Source organism: Urocitellus parryii, chromosome 1 (assembly GCF_045843805.1).
Source record: "Urocitellus parryii isolate mUroPar1 chromosome 1, mUroPar1.hap1, whole genome shotgun sequence".
Classification (NCBI taxonomy): Eukaryota; Metazoa; Chordata; class Mammalia; order Rodentia; family Sciuridae; genus Urocitellus; species Urocitellus parryii.
The window spans coordinates 254,014,716-254,031,426 of NC_135531.1; the positions used below are offsets into that span (position 1 = coordinate 254,014,716).

The 16,711-nt window shown below is 37.6% G+C and overlaps 1 protein-coding gene across 2 annotated transcripts in view; it reads left to right on the forward strand.

Moving 5' to 3' along the window:
- Pard3b (par-3 family cell polarity regulator beta) overlaps window positions 1-16,711 on the forward strand; it is a 986,773-nt gene that overhangs the window by 582,766 nt on the left and 387,296 nt on the right. For both annotated transcript variants that reach the window (XM_077803361.1, XM_077803362.1), the window contains 2 exons: window positions 5,096-5,195; window positions 12,049-12,164. In XM_077803361.1, coding sequence (XP_077659487.1) covers window positions 5,096-5,195; window positions 12,049-12,164 — 216 coding nt within the window. The remainder of the gene's footprint in view (window positions 1-5,095; window positions 5,196-12,048; window positions 12,165-16,711) is intronic.

Below are 16,711 nucleotides of genomic sequence, written 5' to 3' on the forward strand. Positions count from 1 at the left end.
AGATGCAGCCAAGCAACTTTTACACCTGTGAAAACACCATGCAGATCAGCAACCCACAAGATTCCTCTTCACCTTGATTTTCCAAATTAACAAAATTAAAAAAAAAAAAAAACTAACACTCTCAAGAAGTGAGCCCACTAAACCTTAATTATTTAAAAAAGAGTTGCTCTTATTCTCTGTCGATCTGTGATACAATACTAGTTTACAATTTTGTGCTTTACATTTCCTTTGCATTTATATTCCGTGGCTTGAGGACTACGGGGAGTCACTGAGTTCTGGGCCATGGATGGTGGTAACAGGCCACCGAGACTCATCAATCTCGAGTATTGACACATGCCACCTATTTTTTAAGGACCTCATGTAGAAAAACAAGATTAACTTGACAAAGTGTAATATCTAATGAGGATAGGAACTGGTACAGCCAAAACAGTAAATTTTTTTTCTTCCCCTTTTCCTTTCCTTTGTATATTTAACAATCCAAAGTTGATATTCCGTGTTCCATCTATTTTTGTAATAATAGTGCATACCACCCACAGTTTTCTAGTATTTTATTTTTTATTCCTGTCAAGCTGTTACACATAAAAGGCATTTTTAGAACTAACATTTGTAGAAATTCACACGTTTGTGTTGGAGAATTGCTAGCAATGCTGGGGATGGAGCAAGAGGGGTGCTCCGAGACGGCAATAAGAATGGGTGCTGTGTCCCAGAGGTTGACTGTAAAATCCCAGTAAGCATCTGAAAGTTAATGAGGTGCCAACTCTGTTTTCTGAGGAATCTCATTGGCAGGTCTTACCCTAGGACAAGTACCAGGCTAAGTGCAGTTGTCTGGGTTGTTAACTCCTCTCCTTCTTCCCTCTCATCTCTCCTCTGTGCTCTTCTCCTGCTTCCTTTCCACTTTCAGCTCAAGTACCCCAATCTTCCCAGCATCAGCATCACCCACGGAGTTAGGCCTTTGCTGCCCACATCAAATCAGATGTTTTGTTTCTGTGCCCTGTCCCACTAAATCCATATTCCCTGGAGTCTTTTAAGGAGACACATAATGGCATCATTCTCCTTAATGGGAGGCCTCCTGGGAAACAGCATGCATCCACCCCACCGTACCATGGAAGCCACTGCCTCTGCAGTGCTGGTCAGAAATTGGATTATACTCTCCAATTTGACTAATGTTTATTGGATACCTCCACTGTGCAGAATACACTATCAGGCATGGAAAGATAAATGCAGTGCTCGTAGTGCCCTCAAGAAGAGACTGAAGCAGGGGTCATCAGACTTTGTCTTTAAAGAGCTGGATAGCAATATTTCAGATTTTATGGGCCACAGTCTCTGTGTTAGAAATTTTGGCTCTGCCATAGGAGTACAAAAGCAGTCATAAACAATAAATAAACAAATCAGCATGGCTGTGTTCAATAAAATTTTACATGCAAAGCCAGATGGTAGGATGGTTTTAGATCAGGGCCACAGCTTTGCTGACCCTTTGTCTAAAGTCCCAGTCTCTTTTACCTAGCTTTTCTGATTTGACTTTTGCAAGATGGATCCCACAAAATCAACCAAAGAAAAGATGGTAATTAAAAGAAAAGCCATTTAACCATTATTGAAGTAGTGAATAGCAGTCAAATTTTCCACATTCACAGATATGTATAAATACGCACAAAGAGATATCTACCATTAAGAATGTACCCTGGGGCTGGGGATGTGGCTCAAGTGGTAGCGCGCTCGCCTGGCATGCGTGCGGCCCGGGTTCGATCCTCAGCACCACATACCAACAAAGATGTTGTGTCCTCCGAGAACTAAAAAATAAATATTAAAAATTCTCTCTCTCTCTCTCTCCTCTCTCACTCTCTCTTAAAAAAAAAAAAAAAGAATGTACCCTGAACAATCACCTTGTACACTCAATGATATCTATAAAATTTGTAGGATATGAGAATTTCAGACTTTCATACTAACACAGAGCTTAACCAAAAATGTTTGAATCAAGAGAAAAAAATGTTTTTACAGCATCATAATATGTTATTTAAAACTGAACCAAGGACATAGAGTCAACATATAAGATCCTCAGCACCACATAATATAAATAAATAAAATAATTGTGTCCAACTACAACTAAAAAAGTATTAAATAAAAAAATAAGATACTTACCTCTGTACCATTATCACTTTAAGAAAAAAACAGATGGGTCATATGAATGCAGTAAAGTTAATGATTATAAGACAAACAAACAACAAAAAAATGCTTCAAAACTTAAAATAGCTACAGAAGAAGAGGCACAGAAGGGGAGAGAAAAGAGAAAGGAGAAGACAAAGAGGAAGTTATCTCCAATCTAGTAAGAGAAATATAGATGAATACATGATGGCTTGGTAAGTCAATAAATGGCTCATGGCACAGGCAGCATTCAATAAATGTTATACAGGAATTACTCTGTATAATATTAAGTAATAGATAAACCAATATGTTAAGGGGTAGAAGAAGACCCTGATGCACCTTCCTTGGCCACAGCACAGTCTAGTAGGGCTTGGCAGGAGAAGAGTGCTTCATTAGTGCTGTGCTCCTGGCAGTGATTAAGGGACCTAAACTCTTTCTGTTGGTGGCTGGGTAGGCTTCTTGCACCTTTTCATTGGGCTCCTGGGTGGTAGTTACGGGGAGCGGCAGAGTAGAGAAGGTACACCCTCTCTTAACCTCAGAGGCTGGGAATGATACTAACCATAGCAACTCACTTCCATTGGCAAGAATTAGTCTAGGGGAGAGAGGATGGAGAAATGGTATCTTTCTATATAACCAGGAAGAGAATATTTTCTGCCACTTTTGTAAAGTCAATGACCTATCCTAAGACCAGTGAATGTTTTATAGATAAGGTGATATTTGAGGTGAACCCTAGGAGAAGGGTAAGAATTTGACAGAACGCATTTTATAATTACATGAGCAAAGACACTACAGCAGGCAAGCTCAGGGGTGTGGTCAGGGTACATAGTCTTGGATAGCTAAAGTGTGATAGGAGACGAATTTGGCTGCCAAAGCCACAGACACTTATTTTGTAGGCAACTGTCTATAATTAAGTTTTTTGAGCAAGCAAGTTAACTGATCACCACCAGCTTACTGCCAGCGTGAACAATGGACTAAGAGGTTGCAGACAAAAAGATTCAAGCCAGCAGAAAGGATATGCCCCAGGTCCCTATTTATAGTATAGTCCTGCTGCTCTCTTTTTCTTAGCAAGTCTCTGGCTACTGGACTTATACCACTACCACCAGATTGCCAGATCCCAGTGGGTGAAGGTGCAGGGGGTTGTGCTGACCACTTTCGCTCCTTGTGCTTTTCTACCCATCATCACACCTGCTTATCAGAACTCCAGCTTCCTCATTCCCAAGATATGTCATCACCGCTTCCACCAGGCAGAAGGCCTGGGGAGAGCTGGAGCAAATCCTTGCTCAATGTATTCATCAGGGTTCTTGAAAACAAACAACAAGGGCCACAAACAAGAACCAACATGGTGTATGTGTATATCTAAGTAGATTTGAAAGGAATTGGCTCACACAGTCAGGGAAGCTGACAAATCCCAAGATCTACAGAGGGGTTAGCAACCCGGAGACCCCAGAAAGCTGATAGTATGCTTCTAGTTTGAACTCAAAACACTGGGGACTGGTAAACTGAAGATGTGGCTCTCATCCAAAGCCAGCCAGCTTGAGATCCAGGAAAAGCTGCTGTTTTCCTTCAAGTCCAAAGGCAGAAGAAAGCTGATACTTGGGTTCAAAAGCAGTCAAGTGGGAGGAATTCCCTCTAACTCAGGGAATGCCAGCCTTTGTATTCTACTTTGCCCTCCCCTCCTCCCCAGCTTTCTGGGTAAGGCCCACCCACATTAAAGAGGTCTACTTTACCTAGTCTGCTGATTTTAAATGTTAATCCCATCTCAGAACACCCTTCCAGAAATTATCAGAATAATATGTAGGTACCATCACACTTGGCAGATGGACAAAATAAAACCAGACTTTGTTACCAGCAGCATCTAGCAGCAGCAGATAGAGGATATCTTAAGGATAGAGATTTTTCTCTTTTTCTATCCATCAGGAACAAACTTGGTCCATATTTCATCAAATGTCTGCTATATTAGATTTACAGAATTTATTACTTTGGGCATGATCACCCTCTGCACGGAGTTAGTTAGCACTGTGCACGTATGAGTCAGGGCTTGTACCTCTGCCCTCTCACTCAGTGTGTCCTGTTCTAGTGAAGATGTTATAGATTTAAAAACTGAGGCTTGGAGAATTAGAGTAAGTTTTCCAACTTTGCACAGCAGTAGGAACCAGGAGTGGAAACATGGCAATCTTGCTTCAAAAATAAACCAGGATACTCCCTAATGCTTTACAAATATTAATAAATTCTAGCATGAATTTTGAGCATTAAATGGAATAATGCACATAATGTTTAGTACAGTGTCTCATAAACAGTAAGATCTCATCAAACCTTACTTGATCTTGATATCAATATTCAGGATACATGTTGTTTTTCCAGTCCAAATTTCCTAGAAAAATATGCTCTGGTGTTAAGTAGGAAAACCTAGATTTAGACCCTGGCCTTTTGTTTCTAAGGCCTAAATCCAAGTGATTCTGTTATGAAATGGAAGAAGAAAGAGTGGGAGTTCCCCTCTATAGTGTCTAAATAAGTAGATATACTGTATATAAATGGCTTTTTAAAAGTATTTTTGCCATTGAAGCAAATGCCTAAATCAGTATATAATTCAGAGGAATCTTACAGAGTCTTATTTACAAAAATATTAAAGCATGAAAGACATGGTTTTGTTGATCTTCCAGAAGTCACAGGTAATGAGTCTGTATCAGCCTTCCACAGGTGGGGGAAGGATGCAGGGAGCTGACATGCCAGGGGTTGCCAGCAGGTCACCAGCTTCACATTTTAGCTGGAGCGTATTTCCTCCATCAGGGAGCATGAGCTCTGCTGACAATCTTTGGTTCCGGGTGAAGCCTTATTTAGTCGAAGGCTGGTTTATGTGTTGGTAAAAATCGTGTCTTCGAGATGGACTGAAGCAAAACCAGGCACTGAATGGTTCTGCCTCCGGGTTACTACAGCTTCATTTGTTCCTTGTTTATAGACCTATTGCTTTCCAATGACGGATGGGCGGAGAGTGAAGTACCACCTTCCCCACCACCACATTCTGGTCTGGAATTGGACCTTGAAGATTACAGCCACAGGTATCGATAAAATGATATATCATAAATGTTCCCCTGTTATGGTTTTTCTGGGAAAACTCAGCCTCCTTATTTTTACTCTATCTCTTTCCAGAATGGAAATCTCATAGTATCTATAATTCCTTTCCAGAGACAGCTTCTCAAAGCTAATAGCATTGATTGTTCATATTTTGCTCCCTAGAATGTGTTAAGATTTATCTAATATGATGAAACTATTTAAGAAAATGGTTGGATTTTCTTTTACAAGTTTGAAAACAAGAGCAGTGATGCCCAAAGAAAATTTGTATGGAAAGATATGTAACAAAACCGAAGAAAATGAAACAGGATTTTTTTTCTTTGTAATTCACAAACCCTAAAGGTACTTTAAAAATAGATGTTCCAAGAAAGTTAATGGAATCTAAAAATTAAAGCAATACCATATATAATCTAAAATATTGAAAAGGGTATCCAATATTATATCCATTCTGTAATAGAAACTAAAAAAAATCAATAATTTTTTAGAATCACACAAGCACAAGAGAGGGAGATTTATAAGCATACATACTATTCGACTAGTGGAATTCATAAATTTTGTTCTTCTGATGAGTTTTAAAAATCATTAAATTGTCTCTTTGCTATTTTCTGTATTTATTATGCCTGTTAAAAACTGTGTATTTTATTCCATTCTGTGTCCCATGATAATCCTGTGAAATTTCTTCATTTTTCTTGTAGCAATGCTTTTTAATACAACCTGCTAAAAATACAGATGCACAAGAGTATATCTAACTCTTATTAGATGAAGGCTTACCTATATTTAGCTCTCTCTGATTTTTCTATTTTTGAAATTAGTTATCTTACTCAAACACAATTTCATGAACTAGGTTGATAATCACGGTTATATTCTAGATCAGTATCACTAGGGCTTACTTAGAATAAAATGTGGACATATTTAATTTCTTCCCCTTTATTTCCACTGTCTATCTCAATCCTGAATCCAAGTTGGTAGCATTAAAGAATCCATTTTTAAATAATTTCCTAATAATTTCAATAAAGTAGATTTGTTGTTAATCCGGTATATCCAGTATGTACAAAAACCACTGGGATGGTGACAAGGTGAGTCAGAAGCCCTGCCCTCAAGAAGCCAGAAGGCTAGTGTACCACAAGATACAAAATGATAGAAGGTGTAATTTAACATGTGTCTGAGGCAGAGGGACTGCTTCCGGTTAGGAGAATCAGTCCAAATGTGATGGTAAAAGTTATTTGAGCTGAATCTTTCCTCATAACTAGAGGTGAGGTGTGAGATAAGCCCGGGAAGGAAGGGAATTTCAGAGAGGGAAGGAATAGCATGGAGTTGGGAAAGGAAATTGATATGTACAACTTATTGACCAGCCAATAAAGACCAGGATGCAAGGATGAGGTGTGCATGCCTCATTCAGTAGATAGGAAAAACTATTGTAGAGTCTTAAGAGACAATAGATATGGTAAACCTCAAGATTTCATTGTGTGTAACCTGGATTAGATAAATAGAGGAGGGCTGATATCCACTACATGTCAGACTCCATTGGATCCCTGCTGGGGCCATGGCAGTGAGAGGTACTCAGGACCTGTGCTGGGGAGGACAGGGAGATTGCTCAGGTGAGAAACCTGCAGGTGAGGGGTAGTTCAGAGATATCTATTGGGAGTTAGCAACCACCTTTATGACTTCTTCAAGATCTTCAGATTTCTCCCCCTTCCCTTTTCTGTCATATAGCACATTCCTCTATCATTTCCTCAGACTTCATTCTTTTTTTTTTTCCTGCTCTGCAGTATTCGAACATTAAGTCATTCATTCACACATCCATTCAGAAGTATTTTTGGAGCTTTGAGCCAAACACTCTAGAAAGCACTAGAATGGATCAGAAAGCATCTCTGCCAGCCAGAAATGCAGTGTCCTCTTAAGAAGACAGACACTTAAGGATGCAGCCTGCTCAGCATTAGATACAAAATGCCATGGGAGTGCAGAGAAATGAGCCACCTGACTCTGCCTGTAGGATCAAGGGAGTTTTCACAGGAGAAGTGGTGTCAGTAATTTCTTAGAAAATGGAAAAGAGCCTACAATGCCAAGAAGTGGCAGGAAGACCAACCTAGGTTAGAAAACCAGGTGATGGAGAGGGGACTCATCATGCATTCAGTGTGGCTGTAGTGCATGATATCCAGGGGGAAAATATCAAGGTCCAGTATTGTCTACCATGTACCGAAGGCACCTTGCTTCTTCAGGGAGCAGTGGAGAAGCATTGAAGGGCTCCAACCCACCAGATGACAATGTTAGACCTTGGGCAATTTCACTGTGGAGAATGGAATGGTTGGGGGAAGCCACATACAAGGATCTCTAGTACTCTTGGGACTAACAAGAGAAAAACACTACCTGAAAGAGGGGAGAAGCAGAGTCGGTGGAGGGAAAAGGGCAGAGGAAGGAACAAGTCTTAAGCCTTGAAACTCTTCCCCCTCCTGGAAGGCTGTGACCTGCACAGTCCTGCAAGCTACAGCGTTGCCTAGGTGACCAGCAGCAGCAGGGTTTGGATGTGTGAAGCTTGGGATGGAGGATACACTGGAAAGGAGCCAGGAGGATTGAGCAATTCTGTCATTAAAAAAAAAAAAAAAAATTTATAAAGCCCTCTAAGAGGGAAAAGCGGTGCTTTAGGGATGGAACCACACTTCACAGTGGAAAACTGCCCTTGCATGGAAAGGGAAACACAAATCAGATCAAACTTAAGGCCTGTTCTTTAAACCCAAATGAAATCAGTACATTCCTGAATTTATTTCTACTACTCTGCCAATGATTATTAGAGAAAAGGTTAGAATACATGTGTCTTAGTAAAAATATAAGGGAAATAGATCTCAGGGAGAGTTGAAGGTAGATCAACAGCAGTCAGAATATATTGAATATTATGAATATTATTAACAGTTTAGACAACATTTGATAATTTCCTACAGGTTCATATTTTTCATTCTCTGTCTGTCTCCTTCTCTCTCTGCTTTGCACACATGACCTCTGTTACTCTCACACTAGCCAAATGTTGAAATCTACATATACGTATATATATATATATATATATATATATATATATATATATATATATTAATTTTTGACATACTTCTCAAAATCTTCTTCCTCTGCTTTTTATTTTAGACAGTTCTCCTTGAACATGCATTGCTGGCCCTTGTGTGTCTTTCACATTCCTGGTTTGTCACCACATTCAGGACACTGGCATATGTTTCATGCTACCCTTATTTATTCATTATGCAGCATAATTTGACATTGAGTATCATTTCTATTTGATAGATTTCCCGGTTGTTCATGCTGAAAGCACGGCCTCGATCTAGGACACGTCTTTGGCCTGCTGTCAACTTCAGCTTCCCACAGCCCCTGGTGCAGCCCACTCAGCCATGAGCACACGCTAACTCCCTTCAAAATTAAAATATGTCATAGTTTATAGTTAATCATCGTGTCACCCTCTCACTCTAAACACTTCTGATGTGTAGCATAAAATTACAAACCATTTCACTAGTCTTACTGACATGTCTAAAATATTTTCACATTAACTAATTCAATACTCCAGTCATAATTTCAGTGCGCTATATGCTCACGTTGGCTCCGGTCCCATAGTGTCTTATGTAACACTCACGTCCCTCCTTAAATATCTGCCAATCTGACATCAACCTTATTTTGCATTTCCATTTTGTCTCTATGGCAAGAGGGGATCCTCCCATTGAAGATTTTCAAGTTGTATACGTGGTCACAAAATGATGATAACAAATGTATACATCAAATTAATGGGCATAACAGACATACATATATATACTTGATATAAATAATATGTTTGTTCCATTTATATGTATAAAGAAGCTTTTATTTCTCTGACCACCCTTGAGTGTTTCCTAATATCTCTAACGAAATATATTCATTTTATTTGGATAGATCCTAACTTGATGTTACTGTGTCAAGTGGCATTGCCACCTTCTTGGATAAAGATCATTATTTCTCACAAGCCTAGGAGAATTTGAGTTCTTATTCTTAATATATCAGTTTGGAAGATACTCTGAGAATGAATTTGGGCAACCAATACATTCCTCACTTGGGTAGATCCCCATAGTCCACCTTGAGCTGAGCACTTCAAATACAGTGTGATCTTTGTTTTAAAGAGGAATATTCATGTTGGTTCTAAACCTCTGCCCTGAAGGCTTTTGTTATAACATATAGCATCTGTTTCGATCAATTGTCTGGCTTTCTTTAGTTTCATGATATGCACCCCTCTGTTTAAACAAAAAGGTAAACTAAAATGCAAGTTGCATAGGAGATTGTGAGCACTAAATTAAGGAAAAGCTTTGAAATTTGGGGAATTTAGGCTTGTAACAACTTATGTCCCAGGATGGCCGCCATTTTAAAAAGCTTATGGGTATGCTCCTGGCTTTGGCCTTGGCCACCTGTGTGACCTTAGAACATAAGTCCTCCTCTTTGGCCTCAGAGTCTTATCTAAATGATGCCCCAGGCTTTAATCCCTTCCAGTTCTTAAATTCCTTGAGTCTATGTGGCCATGAGTCTTTCTGACACTAAATCCACATCATCACAGTAGATCAAAGGATGGAAAAACTAAGAGCAAATAAAGGTCGAATAACACATTTAAAGGCAAGTGCTTCCAGAATATCAAGGATTTGGGGAAGCTCATGTGCACACTAGCATCTTATATTCTTCTTTAAAATGTGCTGAAAGAGAGAAAGAATTGCTGTTAGATCAATAAAACTAAGTGGGTCAAGGATTTTTGCATATAATTAGCATGTCTTCCTATCACTAATACCACATCTAGTACACTGAATGTATCAATGGTTTTGTCTGTTGAGAATGCACCCAGGCACCATTGAAATTCATGACTCCAATAAGTGGATTTAAACTTCTTGAGAAGTGTTCACAAAAACAGGTACAATCTTTTCATTGAAGAATATTGCAGGTCCTCATTCAAAGGCCACCATAATCTACAGAAATAAAGAACTCTCATTCATTATAATAGCTCCCATTGATTGAACATAATATTAGCTAGAGAATACTTTATTTAAATTGTACTGCAATTGTATATGCTAGGCACTATTCTCAGTATTGAGCATTCCTTCACTTATGAAGTCATTACAATAGCCTTATAGAGTAAATCCTATTAACTATTTTATAGATGAGGCCACATAGCCTGACATCTCTCCAGTCCCTAACCTAACTTAGTCACAGCCCTTCTAAGGGCTAACAAATATGGAAATAGCAAGGAAACTGTGAAAAAAAAAACTGGACAAGCTCAGAAACTCACAGTCATTTAGGAAGCAAAAGCAGATCTATTTATTAATCTGCTCAGTTTGTTACCTGAGCACTTTTATAGCACTTGCTCTGTGTGAGTCTATTTACTTTCTAAATCTTTAACTCACTCTATCTTTTTGGTCACCCTCTAAAGTAGAGAATGTAATTATACTCATTTTCAATGTGAATAATAACATTTAAATTTACATGTGAGGACACTGAATAACAGAGAAATGACAACTTACCCAGGTCACACAGCTAGTAAGTAGCAGAAAGGGGATTAAACTGAGTCCAGGACCTGCTCCACGTCCTGGCTCTTGAGAGTATCTTGTACTGTCCATCAGGGGCTACTTTCTTAATCTACTGCCCACTGTATTATTAATGGAGGTTCATTTACTCATTCATCAATATTAGTGTAGCTGCATATTAATTTTAACAGCGAGGTCAGGGAATATTAAATGCCCATAACTGATGAGTTTCAAGAAAAATTGAACTTATTTTGGTACATTTCATTTAAAACTTGAGATTCCTCTGTACACGAATTCTCATTCAGAAGTTATTTTTGTTACTTTGTTGTTTAAAATATCAACCTCCAACTTTTTGAAAAATTCAACCTCAGTACTTTCAGATTTCCTGAGCATGCTTAATTTGAGTTCTTTCTGTATCTAAGATTAGGAGTACAAGTCATATTGAGATGAGCTACCGTATGTACCTCATAAACAGACAAGCTACCAAGAAAGTGGAGTTTAATATATGAAAAGTATACAAATATGATGCATTTCTGGATTGAGATATAAGCTATTATCTGTAATTTCTTTATATAAAATCCCTTCATTCTCAAGAAAAATAAATAAAATATCCCGCAGAAAGAAAATTCATTGAGACTGACCACAAAAGTACCAGGAATCCTGTAATGGGCATTTGATGCTTCTTGTGTCTAAATTGTCAACCATGCTTTTCCTGGGATTGACTTTTGGTATTATTGATGAGTGGACTATCTGCTCAGCATTCACATTAGTTTGGGAAGATGAACCTAAATAAGGTAAAAATTCAAACTCCATCTGCCATCAGTCATTCAGCAAGATGGTTTTTCTCTGAGGAGCCAACCTTTTCACTTATGTTTAAATGAAGGGCATGCTTATCCTGCAGAAACCTCAGTCCACTTTAGAGCACTGCTAATATCTGGTGACAAGCTATGAAGTGCTAGTGCTTCCCAGGCACCTGTTATCCACTCGAAGTCCTATATGGTATAGCAGGATCCCAATTAGCAAAAATCAGTGAAGAGTCAAACATGATATTAGCTAAAGAATACTTTATTTAAATTGTACTGCAGTTGTACTTTATTTAAATTGTACTGAGGATAAAATATATGAAAACAGGGTTGCTACATCTCAGGAAAGAAACCTGAAAGTAAGAATTGGTTCAAAATATATACCAATGGGCTGCAAAGAAGCTCATAGGGACTATGTTCCAAATGAGAACTGCTTCTCTCTCTCTCTTTTGCCCTCTCTTTATGATTTTATTCTAGACCTAAGTATGACTTATGGCTTCTTTCCACAGCTCTGGGGTAGATTCAACAGTATATTTTCCAGATCAGCACATCAACTTCAGATCTGTGACACCGGCCAGGCAGCCTGAATCAATTAACCTGAAAGCTTCGAAGAGCATGGACCTTGGTAAGTGAGGGGGAGGTGACATCCAGGTCAGCTCTCCAGCCTCAGCCCATCTATCTTTCCAAATGTCCAGGTCTTGTTTCTTTAACTCAAAGGTCTGCAGAAGCCTGGAGGATGGGACTGGTCATCCTATCTTCCTATCTGTTCTCACACACTTAATTACCCTCTTTGTAAAAGCAAGAGTGATGACTTATTTTTATTTTGTGGTCCATAAAATGTCCTCCCTTTATTAGGTCAGAAAAACATGATTCCTTCTGGAGGTTCTGAATGCCACAAGCATCTTTAACCTACCTGCATTTGTATTTGCCCTCTGGCTTCTGCCAGTGCATTTCATTTCAAATGAACCTACCTGTTTCAGGGCCTGGGAAGAAGATGTGGTTAAATGGTGCTCTCCATCCTTCTTTTGTGTTCTGCCTATGTGATGGGTAGGGAAGGCAAAAATGAAGAAGATCCCTCTCTTCCAGTGTCCATCCCCTATGACACTGGAGGGAAAAAGGGTCACTTGGGTTTGCCAGATGGAGAGTGTCAAGGTACCTGGGCTGTCCCGAACAACCTCATCAGTGTTCTGAGCACCATGGATGTTACTGGATGACTGTCGGCTCTCAGGGCAGACCAAAGACCCATGTCAACAGTGTTCTCCAGGCACTGGGACATGGGTCCTGGAAAGACATTCAGACATCTACTGCTGCCCTCCCATGGGCTCTTAGTACAAAATAAAGTCTTAACACAATATCCCTTGCTTCCTGAATACTCAGAGGCCGACCTCTGCAACTGTTTTTTTCTTGAGGCATATTACATTTTTCATTAATAGCCACAAGAAAATAGAATAATCAAAACTGAGTGCTCTACCAAACAATCTAATAAATAGTGCTTATCTGCTGTTCATTTACAAGAGTTCAGGAAAAGGCTCAATCCTGATGAAATGAGAAATTGATTCTATTTTTTTTATAAATTATCCAAATCACTGGGAAGCACTTGCTCTCATCACCTATAGTGAGAGACAGACAGAAAACCTTAACAAGGGAGCTACTTGAACACTGGTCTGAAGGGTGTTTTTCAAGCATGAATCTCTGACAAACCAGAGGAGTAATGTGTGACACTGACATCAGTTATTACTAAAAATGTATTTTTATAAATTGCTTGATAAACATTTCCTCTTCTGTCTTCTCATTTTATCTATAAAGAAGATGAATGGACAAAACTGCTCTTAATTTCAGGATATGGGGGGGCATGTTACTTTTTTTCATTTAATTAAAAAAAAACAACATAAATTGTTTCCTATGAAGTATTTCTGCTCTTATTTCTTATTACAGAAAACTTTATTTTTGAGAATTTTTTCTTTTAAATTGAAATCACATTTGTAAAATATGTATAGTTAGCAGTCTTCCATTGCATTTTCTTGTACATGTACCACAAATGACAGCAATAATAGTAATGTTTGTTCAATTTACAAAATTGGACAGATGCTGGGTTATTTTTTTCAGGACACAAGTACCACACTGAAAGCATTGGCTAAAATGTACCATGCAGCAGAAGATTTAATAACATGCTATAGAAACATTTTTAGAGTAATCATCCAAGTTTAGCCCCTCTCCAAGATGTACCAATTTGAAGCTAATAGTTTTTCAAAAACTGAGGGCAAGCATTCTAGAACCTTCTGGTTCCTACTCCCTAGAACAGACAAAGGAGTGAGCTTAATAAATGTGTTGACTTTCCACTGGATACACTCAGGTGATACCCCAATGATACACATTTGGAAGTATCTTTCCTGCTTGATTAGGAAAGTAGAATATAGTTGTAGTTTAGTTCTCCATATACCACCCTGAGCTAATATAATGTTTATCCATGCCATGTTGGATTTCTTTCGTTGTGAGTGAGCCTTGATTTAATTTGATTTTCTTTTCCCTTCGGATGGAATTTAAACTTAATTAAAGGCTTTATTTTGAGTTTGTGGGTGTTTTTGTCCATTTATATTATTTCCTACTTTGCAGTTTACTTTTTTTCCAGTGTTTCCATTTGTTAATTATTTTTTCTCTTTTATTTTTAGACTAGTGTATGCGTGTTGCAAATAATTTATTATAATTTGTTGTCTTCTTAGCTTGATTTTGATATCCTTTACCATAAAAAGCTTTAGTCTCAGAGTCAAATACTTCCATCTTTTCTTTTGATTTTTGATTTTATGTTTGTCCCATTTACTTTCTTCTAGATCCTTTTTTTAAAGTTAAGCAATCTACATTGTATTTTATTCACATTGTATGAAGTAGGAGAATGTTTCTCCAAAGTATAACAAATTATTAATAAATTTATTGAGTTTTCCATCCTTTCCCTGTTAATGTAAAATGTAGTTTCATTGAATATTAAGTTCCCTTATACACATAAATGGGTGGGCTTATAGACATGCTTGTCTATTTATGTATTAATCTGCCCTGTGCTGGTATCATTCTGTTTAAAGTATCATGCTATTACTTTGTACTTTGATTTACATATAGGATAATCTTCCTCTGATTTTCCTTTGTAAAAAGAAACCTATTCTTTTCCAAAGTAAAATCAGCATCAGTTATTGAAATTTTAAAGGTTACTCAGGAGTGTTTACTGTGTGGGAGTGTATGTGTCTGTGTGTCTGCCTGTCTGTCTGTCTATCTTCCTGCCTGTCAGAGTGACTGTTAATTATAACATTTATTACTGGATCTTGATTAAAAAAAAAAAAACACTTTATCAAGTGAAATAAGCTTCCTTGTATTTCTCGCTTCCACATTTTTTTTTTATCTGTCCCTTTTTTGCTTTAAGTCAGAGATGGACATTGAATTTTAGTAATTTTAAGGATATAATATATAGCATGATCAAATATATTTTCATTTTCATTAATAAAATACAAGCAGGTTGCCTAACAGATTCCATGATATTAATCTTTGTTTCTTTCTGAATAAATCTAACTTTCTCTGTACTTGAAGTATCCATTCAGTTAACTACAGATATGTGTATTCAACCCTGCTAGAAATGGCCACCATGGGCTCAGTGCTCTCAGAACAGCTTTTCTCAGTGTTATCAATTCCTATATACCCCTTACAGATTTTTTCAGAGGCGATTTTGCCTCATAATTTCTGCTAGTGGGTATATGGTCACGTGCAAGACAGATCAGAAGTGATTAGAATGATAAGTAAAAGGAAATTTATTTTTAAATAATTGGGTATAACTATGCTTATTCAAAGGGGATAGGGTGTCATTTAAGGGACTAGGTTGATACTTCTGGGTTTACCAGAAAATCAATCTCTCCTACTAATTGTAGACTTTCCTCTATTTATTTAAATTACCAGAATTACTATGTTCTGTCTGCATCCCTTTAATTTGTTCATAATTGCGCTTGTGTGGGTGTTGAGTTGGAAGCTCTTAGAAGCTGAATAACACAGCTGCCTTTTTGGCCTTTGGCATAGGGTTTCCCCCCAAAGAGCTGCCCCTGTTGGCAGCATGCCAGGGAGTTACATTCAAAGACTTTTTGATGAGGCATAAAAATCTTTAATTTCCAGGCTTGGTGTTTTATGACCCCATAATACTCCTTAAGAATTAGTCTCAATTATTCAAGGGACAGCACTTCAGTGTTTGGGCCCCTTTGTTGACCTAGTCTATAGCTCCATTCAAAGTTAGGTTTAAAACACTATTTCCTATAAGATTTTTTTAAAAAGAGTTTTCTTTCCTGTTTCCAATTGTGCTCAGACTCCTGTTTCAGAGGGCGCCTGTGACACAGTTAAGACTAAGGGCAGTGCAGATGGAAGATGCTGGCCAGCTGTCCCGCCTCTGTTCAATGAGAGGAAATGAGCCTACAGTGATGCATGAGGCATTTAGATGAAATGTTAGCAAGTTTCCTGACAGTGAAGATTGTTAACATTGCATGTTCCATAGTCTCTTATTTAAAAAGAAAAAAATATGTCCCTAAAACTCAAGAGAGAGATTGGCTGATTGTCTTTCCAGATCTGTGATTCTGCATTTTTATTTTCTGTTAGTTGCTTGATCTACATTTATTTTTTTTTAAGTTAGAAAATGTTTGTAGATACCCACAATTGAAGTAAAAATTATGACTCATATCTACAAAGGTAAATATTTGGAATACAATACTTTCATGCATGTCCAATTTTCCCTTTTAGTAATTTGGCATCTTTATTATCAGATCAAAGATGAGCATTAGAAAAGTTAATTAACCCCACCCCACTCTTCTAAAACTTTGTTTTATTATTTTTATAGTGAAGAACTTCTATATGCATTCTTGATAATAAGATAATATGAAATTACTATCTTGATAATAAGAAAAACATCCTGAAGACTGAATACATAGAATTTTTATAAAATTATATATTCTGATAACTCTAATACTCATTTATCTATGTATGTTGCATATCAATATATTTTAATATAGATGCTAATTTATATCCATGGCTTTTCTTTATTGTCAGTTATGAGCAATACCTCTGTAGATGTCAAAATCTGAATCAGATACTGCTATATTGACTATAAGTTTGACTTTAAAAGCAAAAACGAAAACCTATTTAGTAAGAAAA